This window comes from Cygnus atratus, chromosome 2 (assembly GCF_013377495.2).
Source record: "Cygnus atratus isolate AKBS03 ecotype Queensland, Australia chromosome 2, CAtr_DNAZoo_HiC_assembly, whole genome shotgun sequence".
Taxonomy (NCBI): domain Eukaryota; kingdom Metazoa; phylum Chordata; class Aves; order Anseriformes; family Anatidae; genus Cygnus; species Cygnus atratus.
In genome coordinates this window covers 58,604,933-58,620,413 of record NC_066363.1, presented here as the reverse complement: position 1 = coordinate 58,620,413, position 15,481 = coordinate 58,604,933, and the positions used below count along the sequence as shown (strand labels likewise).

Below are 15,481 nucleotides of genomic sequence, written 5' to 3'. Positions count from 1 at the left end.
AAATAAGGCGTGGTCAAAACAACATAGGGCAGAGCTGCTAGTTAGAGGGGCCTGGACATGCTGGAGAAATGGCAAACAGAAGCATCGTGAAGTTGAGTAAAAGACAAATGCAGAGGTTCTCCGTGTTTGGGATAGAATAACCCTGTGCACCAGTTCAGGCTGGGGACTGCCTGGCAGGAATGCCAGAAAGTGCCTTGCAGATGATGGTGGGCAAGCCGAATCTGTCTGTAGTGCAGTGTAGAGGAGACGGAGCCACATGTTTTTGGGAGATGAGCAGTAAAATGGCAAAAGGCAACACAGGAAACTCTTGAGTAGATATTAGGAAGTTTTTGGTGTGAGGGTTGTCAAACATTGCAGGAGGGGCCCTGGGAAGCTGCTGGATTTCAGTCCCTGGGTTCGATCAGAGCTCAGCATGGCCCAGATGCAGCTGGAGGGGTTTGAGTCAGGCAACCTCCAGGGGCTCCTCCTAGCTGAGATCGTCCTGCAAGTCTGAGCTGAATGGGTTGAAGAGAAAAGTGGATGTAGCTGAGAAGCCAGCCCAGAGTTCTGTGTGTCTGTGGAACTGAAAATGGGTTATGGGGTTAAGTTATCCTGCTGCCCTCCATTTCTCTTTCTCTCTCTCTGAACCCTGTACATATCTCTTTCCTCTTTCATTTTATAAATGCAGTCATTTTATATGTCAAATATTTGGTAAAAACATGCCACTCTAATCCTCCCGGAGAGCTCTTCTTTATATTAAACATGTCACTTGTAAACTCCCGGCACGTATGAAGAAAGGAGAGTTCAGCAGTGACAGGAATATATATATATATGGAGGCAGAAGCTTAAAGAAAACCAAAATCTAGATATGACATGATTGGATAGGGGTTTTCATTTATTTATTTATTTTCCTTGTGCCAGTTGATGTAGTTTCTTAGCAGCTGTCAACTTTGTAGCACTGTCAGAACAGTTATTCAGGGCTGTGCTGCTGCACTGTGACCCATCAGACAAGGGGCACAGGGAGGAGTGGAGCTGTGCATTTAAGTCTCAAAAGGGTTTGAGTGGTGAAACAGCAAAAAGTAACACAGGAAACTGATGAGTAGATATTAGGAAGAAGTTTTTGCTGTGAGGGAAAGAACTTTGTGCTGGGGCTGTGATATACTACCTGTTAAATATAGGTCTGAAGACGAGCCTTACGACATGCTGAACCATTAGACCACGTTTCGATGGGATGTGGGTGAACTCAGTAGCCTATTCATCACAGGTAGTGGAAGTGGTTGAAAGTGAAGGGGTTGGCAGCAGCAGGAAGAACACCGAAAGAGAAGAAACAGAGTATGAAAGGAAGCTGCGGTAGGATGGAGCTAACAAAAATGCAGAGAAGCTGACTTGGCTTGGTTTTAGGCTGTTCTCATGTAAATCTTAAAATTACTTTACAAAGCAGTGCTAGTCCATGGGGTGGTGGGACAGTGCTTTATTTGAGGTTTGAAAGATTACACCGGTTGCCTACTGCTTCAACATATCAATGCAAATCAGAAAACAGGAGAGTTTATTACCAGTGGCCTGGCCATGAGTGTGCTGGCTGGCTCATCCTCCCTATGATGCAACTGCAGCAGGGTTGTGCATTTGGGAGAGGTAAATCTTTAGGACATGCCTGCTTGTCATTAAGGAGATCATAGAGCTTTCTTTGTGCATGGAAATGTCAAGCAAGCATCTTGACCAAATTATCAGATGGTTGGTTCCATCTTGACACTGTATGACATGCCAGCGGTTACACTGCGGGGGGAAAGATGTTCTTTGCTTCCTGTCTTAAAGTATTTTGGCTGTGCTGCTGTGCACTATTAATGGCCCTATGGCAGCCCAGAGCAGGCTGTGTTGCAGATGCTCAGGAAGTCATCACGCTTTATATAAAACTCTGCTGGGTTTGCAGAACCTTTTGGCTTCTTTCCAGAATGGAAGCTATGTTATAAATAGAAAAATGTCTCACTTTTGAAGCCTGCCTTCCATCCACGGAAAGGAAGGACTTTGTGCCAGGGTTGTGATACACTAGCTGTTAAATACAAGTCTCAAGACTGGTCTTACGACATGCTGAACCACTTGACCACATTTCAATGGGATTTGAGTGAGCTCAGTAACCTATAGCATCACATCTCTTTTAGCTACTTGCTGACATCTGAATAAGGTTTGGCTGTATGAAAGCGGGGTTAAAGAATAATCCATCCTCCCAACTCCCCTCCCAGCTGTTCCTCTCCCTGGTAAAATACTTTATTTATTTATTTTTTTTTTTGTCAGATTAACAAAATGTTTGGGACTGTGGTGGTTGGAGTTGGAATTGCTGGCTTAGCACGGATCCGAGACTTGATGAACCCGATGCCTTCCAGCCCTTCTGAGCATCTGAAACTCCTTGGATTTGTATCCAGGTTAGAAATTTCCTCTTAGGATGTGTAATATGTATATTGTAATGTTTCTTTCTTCTGGTGCGTGTGCCATTCCATATGGAGGACTAATTTGATGGAGGCAGGGAATGAATAGTGGAAGTTTTCTATTTCTCTTATGGTGAGGGCTGTCTGCAAAGGGAAAGTTTATGCAAATGTGTCTCTCATTCTGAGTGGCAGCTAGGAAATGGGTACAGAAGGGTATGCAGGAGAGAACAAATAGGCTACCTTAGAGAGACACCTTGCAGAAATGACTCTAAAATAAAAACTGAGACCTTCTCGCTGCAGGATCTATGTGATAAAAAGAAGTGCAGTTCTGTCTGGCTGAAATTTTCTGTAGGTTCAGGATGTACAGACTTAAAATATTCAAACTGGTGAGCTGATGTCTGTATACAACTATAGAAATGTTTAAAAAACATAAGAAGGTTTACGAAGTTTTAAAATGTTTTAAAAATAAAAAGTTTCATAAAAATATTTATTGCAAAGGTCCTCACACTGCAACTTCATCATAAAATTCTTTTTTTTTTTTTAAACCAAATACTGAAACTGTAGAAATCTTTAAAGAAAATGCTATAATTTAGTATTTACAGTAAGGTTGCCTGTCAGAGAGCAACGTTATTTTTTTTTCTTGATACCTTGGAGCAATAGAAATTTAATGGGACTGTTATGCATATATCTCCCTCTGAGGTATTTCTGCCAGACCATCTGCCCCGTAACACCAAAGCATAAAGGTTTTAAATAGTTAAGTGGTACATGTATAGATCTCAGACCATGCATGTATTTTTTCCAGCTATATTTAAATCATGCAGTCAGAGTTGTTTGAGACTGAAAGAACCCATTAGGTCATCCAATGTATCTCCCTGCCAGATACTCTCTTGGTTCCCTGATGCCTTTGCTAGTGCTACAGTCAGCCTTGAATAACATTAAAGATAGGGTTTCCACTACTTCTGTTGAGAAACAGTGCTGTCAAAATACACAGTTCACAGGCAGCTTGCTTGGTACTGCCTTGCTCTTTGCATTCCAATCAAATGCAAACATTGCCTGTCTTTCTTCTCAAGTCCTGCTTGTGGCATGCCCTCATCCCCTCTGTCATAACACTATCAAGCTCTGTTTGCTCCAGTCTTTGTTAATGAAAAGGGCAGGTGTGTGTTTCATTTTCAAGTGGAGATGCGCCCAGGGTGTTGGCCAAGAGAACCTTCCCTTTAGCACTGACACAACGTGTGTGTTGCAGACCATGAGCCATCATAGCCAAGCATCTGCTTTGTCACTGCTGCTTCTCTGTGCTGGTTGTCATTGCATGTGGCACTACCAACTCAGGTGCTTTTGTCCATGTTGTGCAACTTGCTGGGGAGAAGTTCTCCTAGGGGTGCACTGTCCTCTTTCAAGTTACTGTTTTAAAAACTGCTATTTTATTACAATGCTTCTAAAAAAAAAAAACTTTGCTCTTCAACAACTGGATGGTTTCTGTTCTGATGCTACCACCTACACCCTGACCCATCTGTTCTTTTGTGTGCTCCACTTCTGACTGTAAGTGCTTTGCTCTTTCTGGATCACAAGCTTCCTTTCTTCTGCTTTGGTTTAGCTCAGTAGGACAGAGGTCCATGGCAACAATTTCTAAGTGCTGCTTCACAACATGCAGTTGGGAAGAATGGACTGAAATACTTACGCTCTGGTTTTATTTATGCTAAATACACAGGAGAAGTTTTGGCAGTATTAATGAAGCCAAGCAGATTAGCCTGGAAGATGCTCTGAGAAGCAGGGAGATCCATGCAGCCTTCATCAGTACAGAGAACAGAAGCCACGAAGAAACCATCAGGTATTTTGAGTTGCTTAACCTGCTGCTTTCCCTTGTCCCCACCTTCCACATTATTTTAGAAGCATAAAGGAACTGTGTAATGCTGTTGCAGGAAAGGATGTAGATACCTGAGGAGAGACTGGCAGACTAGAAGCCTGAAGTAAATGATGGTGACTTCCCTAGAGTAACACACAAGCCCTGGAATAGAGTCAGATTTAAGATCCATTAGTTTCCCTAGTAATTCCAGTCACATACCTATGGGTCTGTGTTTGATATACAGGTATCTTAAAACAAGATTCAAAGCCTTTCCTCACAGATTATGTAGCGGAAGAGCACTCCAGTTGCCCCTCCAGACACTCAAATGTCTGGGAGTTTAAATTGCAGTGCTCAATGCTTCAGCATTTTAGCAATTTGCTGTAGGTAAGTGAGGGAATTCTGTGGAAAAAGCAGAATTGAACTCCAGCTCTCCTGGTGTTTAAGCCACCTTCCTTACCAGGAGAGTTGAGATTTATTTCTGTCACTACATGTTTTGCTGACTGTGGGAATGAGAAGCAGCTAGCACAGTGGAGAGAAATTATTATGGTAGTATACTTTTTAAAGAGTGATCTTGTATCCCTTTCAGAATGTTTTTAGAAGCTGGGAAACATGTCCTTGTTGAGTACCCCATGGCTTTGTCTGCAAAGGCGGCCCATGAACTCTGGGAGATGGCTGAGCAGAAAGGTAACGGCATTTGATCTCAAGGCTGTAAACAGCATTACCTGTTGGGTAGCATCAAAGGCATAAATTGCAAAGGCAGGACTTTCCAGTCTACTATTAGTCATGATATGCAAGAGAGTGTGCCTATCTCAGAGATGTGTCAATCTAGGATTTAAGACGTGTGCCAATGGGGAAATAAATACAGAAATGTCAAGGCGAAGAGTAAAGTATGTCTACCCTCACTAAGGGTCTCAGCTTCTGGCACTAATAATGTTGTTAAAGAGAAGTTCTGTCACAGTGATAGTAAAGCACTTAATGAACGTAGCCATTGAACTCGACACCTCTCTGTCCTTTCTCTCCCTGTAAATAAAACTGGAAACAGCTCCACTATCTTCTAGCGTTTGTGACGTGCTGGTTGCACACAGATGCTTATGTTATTGTGGCCCAGCAAGGTGTCCCTGTTTGAAAGAAAGCTTATCCCCAAGCAAGATCTTTTTAATTGTGGAAAGCATATGGTCCTATCTCTGCAGTACCAAGGGTGAGAAGCTGGCAGTTTGGCTGAGGCCAGTAAGTGGGGATGTATGGGACTGCAAGAAAAAGAACAGTGCTGGACAGGAGCAGAGTGCAAATCATTTGGACAAGCTGCACTATTTATACCACTGCTTCTTAAAAATTTCCTTTGTGACTTTTGTCCTAAAACACCGGAGGTATAGGATTTCTGCTTTGCTCTTTCCCTGCACCAACACCACTTACTGCCTTGTCGCCAGCCAAATGGCTTTCCATTGAGCAGAATTTATGCCTCTTCTCTTGAAGCAGAAGCAGCAACTGTCAGCAACCTGAATTGACTCTTCTGGAAACCTTCCAGAAAAACACAGAGTGAATGAGGGCCAGATTCAATGCATATTGGATATCCTTTATTCCAGAGTAGCCCAATTAATTGCAATGGAGGAGGTACTCCTCAAGATATTGTTACAATCTGGATCTGGGAAGAAAAATGCAGAATAGGGAGGTATGAGGGGAAAGAGGCCAAGAATTCATTCATCTTTTACTTTGAATACTAATGTTTCAGCTTTAGTTGGGTATTTGGTTTCATTGCAGTTTCCATTAAACATAGTTACTACTGTTACTGTAGTCACTGCATTTATTATCTCCTGAAAAACATGAACTCATGCCTTAGCACAGGGCCTGTGTTTGCTTTTCCTCCTAACATCATTTTGCCAACCATATGTGTGAGCATTTTTAAGTGAACTCCCACTGGTGGATGGTGAAGCCTTTACTGCTTAGATGTGCCTTTGATTCACACAGAAAGCTCTTATTTAATCTGGCCTGATTTTTTCCTTTTTTTGATGGTAGATAAAGTTCTTCATGTGGAGCACATTGAACTTCTGACTGAAGAGTACAAGCAGCTGAAAAAGGAAGTGGCTGGGAAAGACCTAGTGAAAGGAACATTGCATTTCACAGGTCAGTAGCTTGCTCCATGGGGATGCCAGCCCTTCCAGGCTTTTTGCGGACCTTTTAGATAACAGTCCATCTATAAACTGACTAGACACATAAGTATCGGTTCTGTATGTTTCCATGAAATTACAGAACTGTCTAGAAAACACCTTTGCCTTAACAAGTGTCGTCAATGAGTTGTATGCTAATCTTTCTGCTACGACTGGTGAAGAAAACACGTCTGTACCTTGTATGGTGGAGGGAGTATTTCTACATCTCTCCTGTGCTTTGGTGGTGGTGACCAGTTCCTTCATTTTAATACCAATATGAGCTCTGAGGAAGTGTCCCAATTTCCAATGGGGACATTTAGTCTGTCACAATCATGTTTTGCCGCAGAAGAAATGGGAGAGGTTTTTGAGCATTTTTTTTCTCCCTATTCTGTTGCCTTGTGAATCCACAGACACTCTCCTGCCCTCAGTATGTCCTGAGGGGCTTGTTGTGTATGTTCTTTGTGCGGCCGTCTCTGTCATAGCTTGCCAACTTGATCCATTTCAAGGTTGACCATGTTTGTTGACTGCCTGTTCAGTCCATCCACTGATGGCCTTCCTACACCCTGGTCTCTAAACCTGCAACACAGTAGTTTCTTCAGCCTTTCCTATGCAGAGTGCATTATTCTTTTCCATTTCTTAAGCCTTTCTATTGCTGTTGTAACAGGTAGTGTCCTTGATGAAAAGAAAGCAGGATTCCCAGCTTTCAGTGGAATTGCCCGATTGACTTGGCTCATTGACCTCTTTGGAGACCTCACTGTTACTTCTGCCACCAGAGAAGAGCAGAAGGATACGAATTATTCCCGAATGACCGTTCATTTTCAGACGGCAAACAAGAAGTGAGTAATGACCATGGCAGCAGGTGAGCCAGCCTGTTCAGGTATCATCTGCAGGAGTTCAGCATCATTTTTTCCTCTTGTGGAAGTAAAGTAGGTTAATACTAGCATGAAGGTATACACAAGACATGAAAGTGTTTCCTCTAGTAATCATGGTAGAAAAGAGCCACCACCAAACAATGTCTGTGGAAGAGCACAAGAAGGTTTTAAAAGTTCTTTCTTGATGCCTGAATGTAGGAATGGGCCCATAATATATGTCACCAGAAAAGGTGTTCAGAGGCAGGATGTTTTTTGTCTTGCATCAGATGTTCTTGTTGTATGTTGAAAGCTAACCCTTCTTGAAAGGTTGAAAGCATATGACTGTTTGAACATATAATGCACTAGTTGTAATACTTAGCTTATAGCACTATAATGCTTACACTGTTATGTAGTACTAGCTGAAGGTTAAGAGAAAATGACACATTTGGGGCAAAACTATAATGAACCACAGAAAGGCCAGAATATGTTTGCTCTTGACTAATGCCTAATCTGTAGTCCTGAAGATTCCTTGATTTTTCCTGAGCAGGGCATCAGTCTGTTTCCCATATCTTGTATTTTTGCTTTTGTTGCACTAGTCTGTCAGACTGTGAGTACACGAATCCAGCAGCTAGAATTACTTGTAATTTTGTCTAGCCGTTGCAATATGACTTTCTTACAGAAAACTCTTTCGATTATACATTTTTTTAACAATGAGTTAGATCTCCTCTTTATTATATGGTAACAATAACCTTGCTATAAACTAGTACATTTTAAGAGCCTTGCTATAAAATATACTTTTAAATATTTTATGAGCGTGAAGTAAGTCGTCAGTGTTCCATTCTGTGTTTTGAGTACTCAACCTGGTCCACAGTATGGTGTTGTATTTTGATGGAAACTCTCCATTTTGGTAATTGTGAGCTATCCTCATGGAGGTCATCTCCTCTCAGGTAAGCTGAAGTTGAAGTAGTTTGAAGCATGATAGAGCTGCAGCGTGAGAATTGTCTGACATTAAAAGGTATAGCAAAGCTTTTCCATACAGTGTGCTCTGCCCTTATAGACATATGAGAAGACTAGGGAGAGCAGGGATGACCCCATGGAAAAATATTCTGGCCTCTCTCTGTTCATAATAAATTACCCCTTTTTGGTTGCACATATGTAGAATTACTTATTCTAAATACTTAACACACTTAAAAATCCAACAAATACTAACAAAGATGAATGCTGACTTCTACAAGAATTTTAGGTAAGTTTTTGGTTAAGAAAAAATAATGACCTGAAGAACTAGATATTTGGGGAGGGAAAAATCAGGGCTCATTTGGACTGTTTGTCTCACTGCAGGTCTGAGCTCCTGCAAAGTCTTTTCCAGTTTATTACGGGATTAGCATCTTGTCTTAGTGATCTTTCTTTCTCTTAAATAAAAAGTCATTTTCAGTTCCTCCTAAATGTAGTTATGAGAGGACAGAGCTCCATATACCAGCCCTGTTTACCCGCTTAGCAATTTGCCAGTAACAGGAGTAGCTGTAAAGCTCTGTATAGAGTGAGATTTTGAACTAATTCCAGCAGGTGGAACTAGTGTGTGGCTTAAACATTTCCCTGGCCGGCCTGGCTCCTAGGTAGTCCTCAGTTGCCATGTCGATATTTGCTGGGCGCAGAACCGTTTTTGGATTTTTCCTGGTCTACACAGCTAACAGCTACCTGCTTTTCTTAGCCCACTGCCACCTATGCATGTGGGTCAGTAAGTGTTTTGCCACCATTAGTGTTTTAATGACCTCTGGGACAGTCAGTTTTATGCCTCTGGGATAATTTACGCCGGCTGGAAAGTTACATAGCGTTCTCGTGTGCTGTTCGGCCGCTAGGCCGTATTTCCTGCTGACCTTCCCCCATTGACGTCAGTGGAGTTAGAGCAGTAGGGAATTTGGCCCACTCTCCATCAAGTGAAGTCATAGCCCGGCAGTAATGATGGCATTGTCAGAGCTCTTGTGTGCTCAAGTTGTATTTTGCTAAGGGATGGGAATGGTCTGCACCTTTCTTGAGTGCTAGCCCACCCTTTTTTTGATAGATGTAAATGCACCAACCTTGAGAAATCAGGTTAATTCAGCCTACTTTCTGCCTTGGAAAATACAGCAGGTGCAGAGCACAGCAGCCTGCGTTCTGCTTGTTAAGCAGGGATTTGTGCAAAGGCTATGGTCTGACCCCGCTGCAGAGCCTGCACTGGCTGCTGATCTGTCTCAGGGTGGATTTTGGAGGTGTGTGTTAGTTTCCAAAGCCCAGCTATCTGAGAGATGACCTCTGCCTCTGTTGTGTTTCCAAGGCAGTTGAGCAGACAGTGATAAAACGTTGAGCAATCCAGGAAAAGACAAACCTCTGCTGACAGCACGGCTGCAGTTCTTGTCCTGGTATTACAGAGCTTGGATTCAGTAAATGTCAAAAATGGATTTTTTAGCGCAAGCTGGAAAGATAATGATCTTGGCAACGGCTGTTCTGATGTTAGCTAGGACTAGGGTCTAGTTCTCATCTGAGGTAAAGCAGCCCTTTTTGATTGCTTGGTAAAGAAAAATTACTGGTATTTCCAAAGATGTTTAAAAGAAATGGAAGACATTTTCTGAATACATATTTTGACAGTAACCATTTGACATTGTGTTTATACTGAGATTGAAGCTTACAAAGTCTAATAAAATAATTTCAAGCTGAACATCCAAAAAAAACCACCATGTAAAACATGCTTTCTGCAGCAATTGCTGCATGAAATATTAAGCTGAGTGGACCCAGAATGCTTTCAAGCATGAAACCAGTTTAATTCTTCTGCAGGTACAAAGAGCGTTTTCTTCATTTTAGTTTATTCAGTTAGTACAGTCCAACCAGTGAGGCTAATCGACATTTGAGGAAACGGGGAGTCAGAGAAGCAGAAATTCACCTATTTCAATCTGTGAATAAAATGTAGCTGTGAGAGCTCTACTGGTCTAAAATTTGGTAAGACAAAATAACTGTGAAATGCCAGTGTGGTTTCTTTACCGCAGATAGTGCTTCCTTTGTGAAGTCAGCATAAAAAGTGGTTTGTTAGTGTTTGGTTAAAATTTCTTTTTCTTTCTTAACTGCCCAACAAATTCAGTTGTGGCTTTATTTAGCTACCAAAAATGATTGGTTTGTCATTTCCAAATAAAGCTTCTAGATAACTAATTACATCCATGACCAGATAGCGCTTTGATACAAATCTTTAATGAAAATGGATAAATTACCTATTAAAAAACAGCAACCCTATTAAAAAAATCATTTTCTGATATGAAATGCAAACCTGTTTCTTAAGCAACGTAATTGCTTAAATAATATGTAGTCTCGCAGCATATGTATCTTCATAGTAAAAAAAAAAAAAAAAAAAAAAGAAAAGGAGGGGGCAGACTAATTTTAGTGTAGAAGTTTGTAGCTCAGAATTAACATGTTTTGGTTACCAATCAAGTAGAAGCAACCTCTCTTTGGGAAAATAACTAAAAGCCCAATCACAGAAGAAGATAAATCTGTTAGTAAAATCAGCATTTCCTGCTCACAAATCTAAAGCAGTCATTTTGGTCACTTCGATTAAATTCTGTCTGGTCTGTGTGATCATGCTTCTGGTTCACTGGCTCCCTGGTCATTGATATGCATCTGCTCTAGATCACCCCAGGGAGGTGACCCCATCTTAACATTGCCTGTTTTGGGTCATATCATGGGCTCCCCACTACTACACGGTGGAGGTCTTTGCCTACATCTGCCCAATGGTTTCTACACACCAGCCTACCTGAGACAAAGCAGCTTCAAACAACAGTGGCCTGAACCCCCCGTAGCTGTTTGGTAGCATAAGGACATAAAAGTGGCTGCGTTGCATCAGAGCAAAACCAGCTAGCTTGGTGGCCTTCCTCTGGCCATGATCAACAACAGACACCTCAGGGAAGGAGAATGAGAACACAGAAAGCACCAAGTGGTAGAGCCCTCAAGCACTCTTATGGCCTGCAGCGACAAGTAGCCTTAGGACTTCCTGAAACACAAGGTGCCAGTGGGGATTTTCTTCTGTGTGTTTTTTTTTATTTTTTGCAGGCTATGATTTGGGTCCTTTTTTTTCCCTTCTCTACAGTAGTTTAGTTCTGTTCAGTCAGGTTCTTCTGGCCAGGTTTAATTTGTACGGGGTGTGTGTGGCACTAAGGGTGAGCAAAGAATAATTGATACAATGATACAAATATAGAAACTGGCTCCTAAAGCATAAAAGATGAGAGGTACAGAATCATTAAGCTGAGTGCTCTGAGGAATGCGTTCAGGGTAGACTGACAAGGACTTTCTTTCTTGATCTAATGATATTGAAGATTTAATGGGCATTGCTTGGAGACAGAATTTATTCTTCCACGCTATTGATGCCCTCATAATTTGTGAATGGCAGACTAAAGTGGGCCATAAAGGATTGTGGAAAGGCCATCAATAACCGAGTGCGAAAAATAGTGTGCATCTTCTAAACACAGGCAGTAGTGGGTGCTTATGAATTAGCTGCAGAAAGGTAATGGCATGGCATAGGCAGTTGAGAAAAGAGCAGGAAGGGGGATTGTCTGTGGCTTTTGCTGAGGACCATTCCTCAAACCTCCTGCAAGCATTTACTGTGTGGGGCCAGGGAATCTGATAAGACCCCTGCAGCAACACAACATTTTCCATGGCTTCTCTTTCCTCAGCCAGCCTGGGAAATTGGGGAGGAACATGTGGGGATCTGTGAGCTGTGCCAGTCAGTAGCCGGCAGCACCACTGCTTGGCTGGGCGACTGTGGCTGTCACGTGGCATAAGACAGGATGGTGCTTTGGTTAAGAAAGATTTGTCTGAGAGTCTATGCAGCTGAAACAGGCAAAATTGACATCATTTGGCTTAATCTTCAGGATTGACTCAGTGCTTACTGGTTGAAAAGTTCAAAGAGATTACAGACGCTAGTGTCTGCAGGAGTGAACTTGCTGACTGTCCAGCTCATCCTAAAGGAGTGGAGTTCTCCAGGCAAACACTTGTCCCAGGCAACTTCCCTTAAGGAGAACTTCCCTTAAGGTGCTTGCACAGTAGCACCTGGATCATCATTATGTGTGTGAGTGATGAAAGTGTGTTCTGGCTATAGGAATTACTAGACATTGAGGGCCTTGCAAGTTTAGCTATGGTTAAGTCATGCACAAAATATTTGGATGTTTAACTGCACTTTTCAGCCAAGTCCACAAATGAATGAATGAATTAAAATTCCCTGTTCCCCATGAGATGGCTAGAGACTGTTGCCTACACCTCGTGCATAGGGAGAACAGAGATGGAGAGAGCTTAAGTGGTGTGCTGAAAGCCATGGCATTAAGCAGTGGCAGAGTTAAGACTGTTACCTGGAGTTCAGCTCCATAACCACAAGAAATGTTGGTAAGAACATGTTAATTTGAACATGCAATGACAGAAATTTAAAAATTTATTAGGGCATTTTTTGTAAATACTGAGAAACAGGCTTAAAGTAGAACTGTTGATTCATTTTTTTCATAAGTACTCTTTTCTTTCTCTGATTCTCCACACTAGACCTCTGACTTGGATTGAAGAAAGAGGACCAGGGATGAGACGTGAAAAGAAATCAACTTCTGTTTCACCAGTGGTTGCCTGGAGAACTTCCCTCAAGCCCCAAGGTCTGCTGTGGGTCTTTTCATGCAGGATCAGAACCTCTTTGCCAAAAAACTGCTGGGCCAGGTATCCAAGGAGGAGCTGGCTGCCGAGAAATGGCGAATTTTGCGGTGTCTTGACCTTGCTGAGACAATCCAGCAACACTGTGAACAGCCAGAGAAAATCTGTTCCTAAGGCCGCTCTTACAGAAGGAGGAATGGGGCAAACAGGAAAGCTTTAGGTCTAGAGCTCAGTGTTGCCATCAAGCAGTTGCTATTTCTGTTTCATTACATTCTCTTTGACTAGATGTGATACCTAGGCTCTCTGTGTGGGCTGGAGAGCCTGGGCCATACCCTGTGCCTTCTGCTGTTTGCTGGAACAAAACAACATGTTACCCTGCTCCAATGTATTGCTGTACTTACAGGCAGGTAGGAACCTAGCAGCAGCAAGCTTTCTTGTGGTTGCTCCCGATCAATTCAGTTGGAAATGTCCCTGAGAGCAGATCTTGGAGGACTGCAAATACTTGACATGATTTTCCTTCCTGTGGATTTTTTCTCCTCTATTTGGGTATGTCTGAAAATGAGAGACATATAACATTACCTAGAATGAAGTTTTAGATGAGTTTTCCACCTCTTGAACTTGTGCCACCACAAGGTATTAAGAAAAAATAACTAATGTGCTCCTGGAAATAGTAAAATTCATTAAAAATAGTGATAAAATTAGAATAGAACTGTAAAAAATGGAGCAATTTGCAAATATAGCCATGCAATTATGGAGTATCACACCTGTGGGGATGGGTGTTTAGCATTTTACAGTAGTCCCAGGGTCACATATGAAGACTCTGTCATTTTCCTAATGAAAAACTTTAAGGAGGAGTCTAAGCAGTGCACAAAGCTATTAACGATTTCTGTTTGCCTTTTACTTTCTAATTACAGCATCTTCCTATGCTCTATTAATATAGCAGCAAACTTTGGTCTGCACAGTTGTTCTTTCAAACACACAATCATCACGTCTTTACTACATTATCACTTCAGCAATTTTTAATGAGGGAGCGTATGTGTTATGAATGTATACATAATTAGAACCACTCAATACTGATGGAAAAAGGTCTTTCTTTATTTCAATCATGTTCATTCAGAAGTTGGTTATAGTTCAGTTAGAGTTTGAAATGGGGAAGGAAAGACTGCAATTTTTTTCCAAATCAGATTTTAGGAGCAGTTAGAGCTTGATATGGGAATGCATACGAGATTTGTTTAAATCTTTTCTATCTGTTAAAATCAGCAAAAAGCCTCTTACTGACTCCAGTGGATTTGAAATCCCTGTGGGTCGCCAGCAGATCTGTGCAGGCAGACCATGTGCTTGTTCACCCAAAGGGACACACCTTCCTGAGCATTCACAGCGACTTCTTTACCAGTGTAATGGACATTGCCTGGGCAGACCTGATGCTGTACGAGTCGGAAGGATTTTATTCCGATGGCATTCATGGCAAAATACAAAAAGTCCATATTGGATCAAAGTGAAATTAAAATCTGTTGTGTATGTGTATCTGCTGTGTGTGGCAGCACACAAGATTTCCTGTTTCTTGACAGACTCCTTGGCTGTGAATGTGGGGTGAATACCACTTGCCAATTCACAACGGGTAGTCAGGGAGGGATGGCAAAGGCAAGGGAGACTTCGTGCTCCCATCTGTAAGCACAAAAACTGGCCCCCAAGGCTCCCTGGGCCCACTCTGCAGTTACTGGCGAGGGCTGTAGAGCGCTGTATTCCTCCAGGGAATAAAGAATAAATTCATGGGAGTTCTGTAGAGCAGCAGCATAACCATGCAGTGAATCATCCTCTGGAAGATGCCTGTTTCAGTAGCGAGCACCTGGGGAAATTAGCTGTTTAATTTGAGCTAGTGGAGGCAGGTTCTGGGTATCTGTGCTCTCCTCCATCCCCACCGTTCCTCCCAGTGAACCGGCTTGCCTTGCTGTCTGCTCTGCACTTGGGGGACCCTGGAGTGTTAAATTGCTTTTTCTTCAGCACTGTGAATTTGCTGATGTACCACCATGGTTTGTATACAAGAGCTACTGGATGTCAAGCTTCAAACTTATATAGTGTTTAACCAGATGTCAAATGCACCAATAAAAGGATTGGAGCTCTTAATCGTTCCTTTTAGTTCCCGTTGTCCTTCATTAGCATTTCCCATTGTCCCACTGCTGAAAATGTCTCTGCCTGAACCGGTTCTTTTCCTTCCTTTCACTCCTCAAGCCCTGTGAAGTCCTGCCAGCGACTTACCACGCTGTGATCCTCTTCTAAAACCCCCAGCTGTCTCCCTCTCCTGTTTCAAAGTTTTGAATACAAGCATCCTGGGGTTGGTGACCTTAGCTCAACTTGTGATCCCTCCCACAAAATTCCTGCCTGTCCAGTCCCGGTCTGACTCCTGCCCATAAGGGCAGGAAAATTTAAATCCCAGCTGGACACTTACAGTTTCCTATTCAAAGACTGGTGCATTTGAGTGACCTTTTGGAGTTTCATAAGTATAATCTGAAATGGGTTTTGAAAGGGGTTTCCTTGTGGTTCAGTAAATAGCTTGATAGTAGTAGAAACACTATCAGAAGAGTTTCTCAGATAGTATGTGGC

General features: G+C 42.2%; 1 protein-coding gene across 1 annotated transcript in view; it reads left to right on the top strand.

Annotated features, from left to right (window-relative positions):
* Positions 1-14,996, top strand: part of BLVRA (biliverdin reductase A) — a 31,132-nt gene extending 16,136 nt beyond the window's left edge. Inside the window, 7 exon segments of the mRNA XM_035552593.2 lie at positions 2,269-2,396; positions 4,108-4,227; positions 4,829-4,926; positions 6,256-6,363; positions 7,051-7,222; positions 12,782-12,828; positions 12,831-14,996. Of these exon segments, the coding sequence (XP_035408486.1) occupies positions 2,269-2,396; positions 4,108-4,227; positions 4,829-4,926; positions 6,256-6,363; positions 7,051-7,222; positions 12,782-12,828; positions 12,831-13,054 (897 nt within the window). The 3' untranslated portion in view covers positions 13,055-14,996.
* The last annotated feature ends 485 nt before the right edge of the window (positions 14,997-15,481 follow it).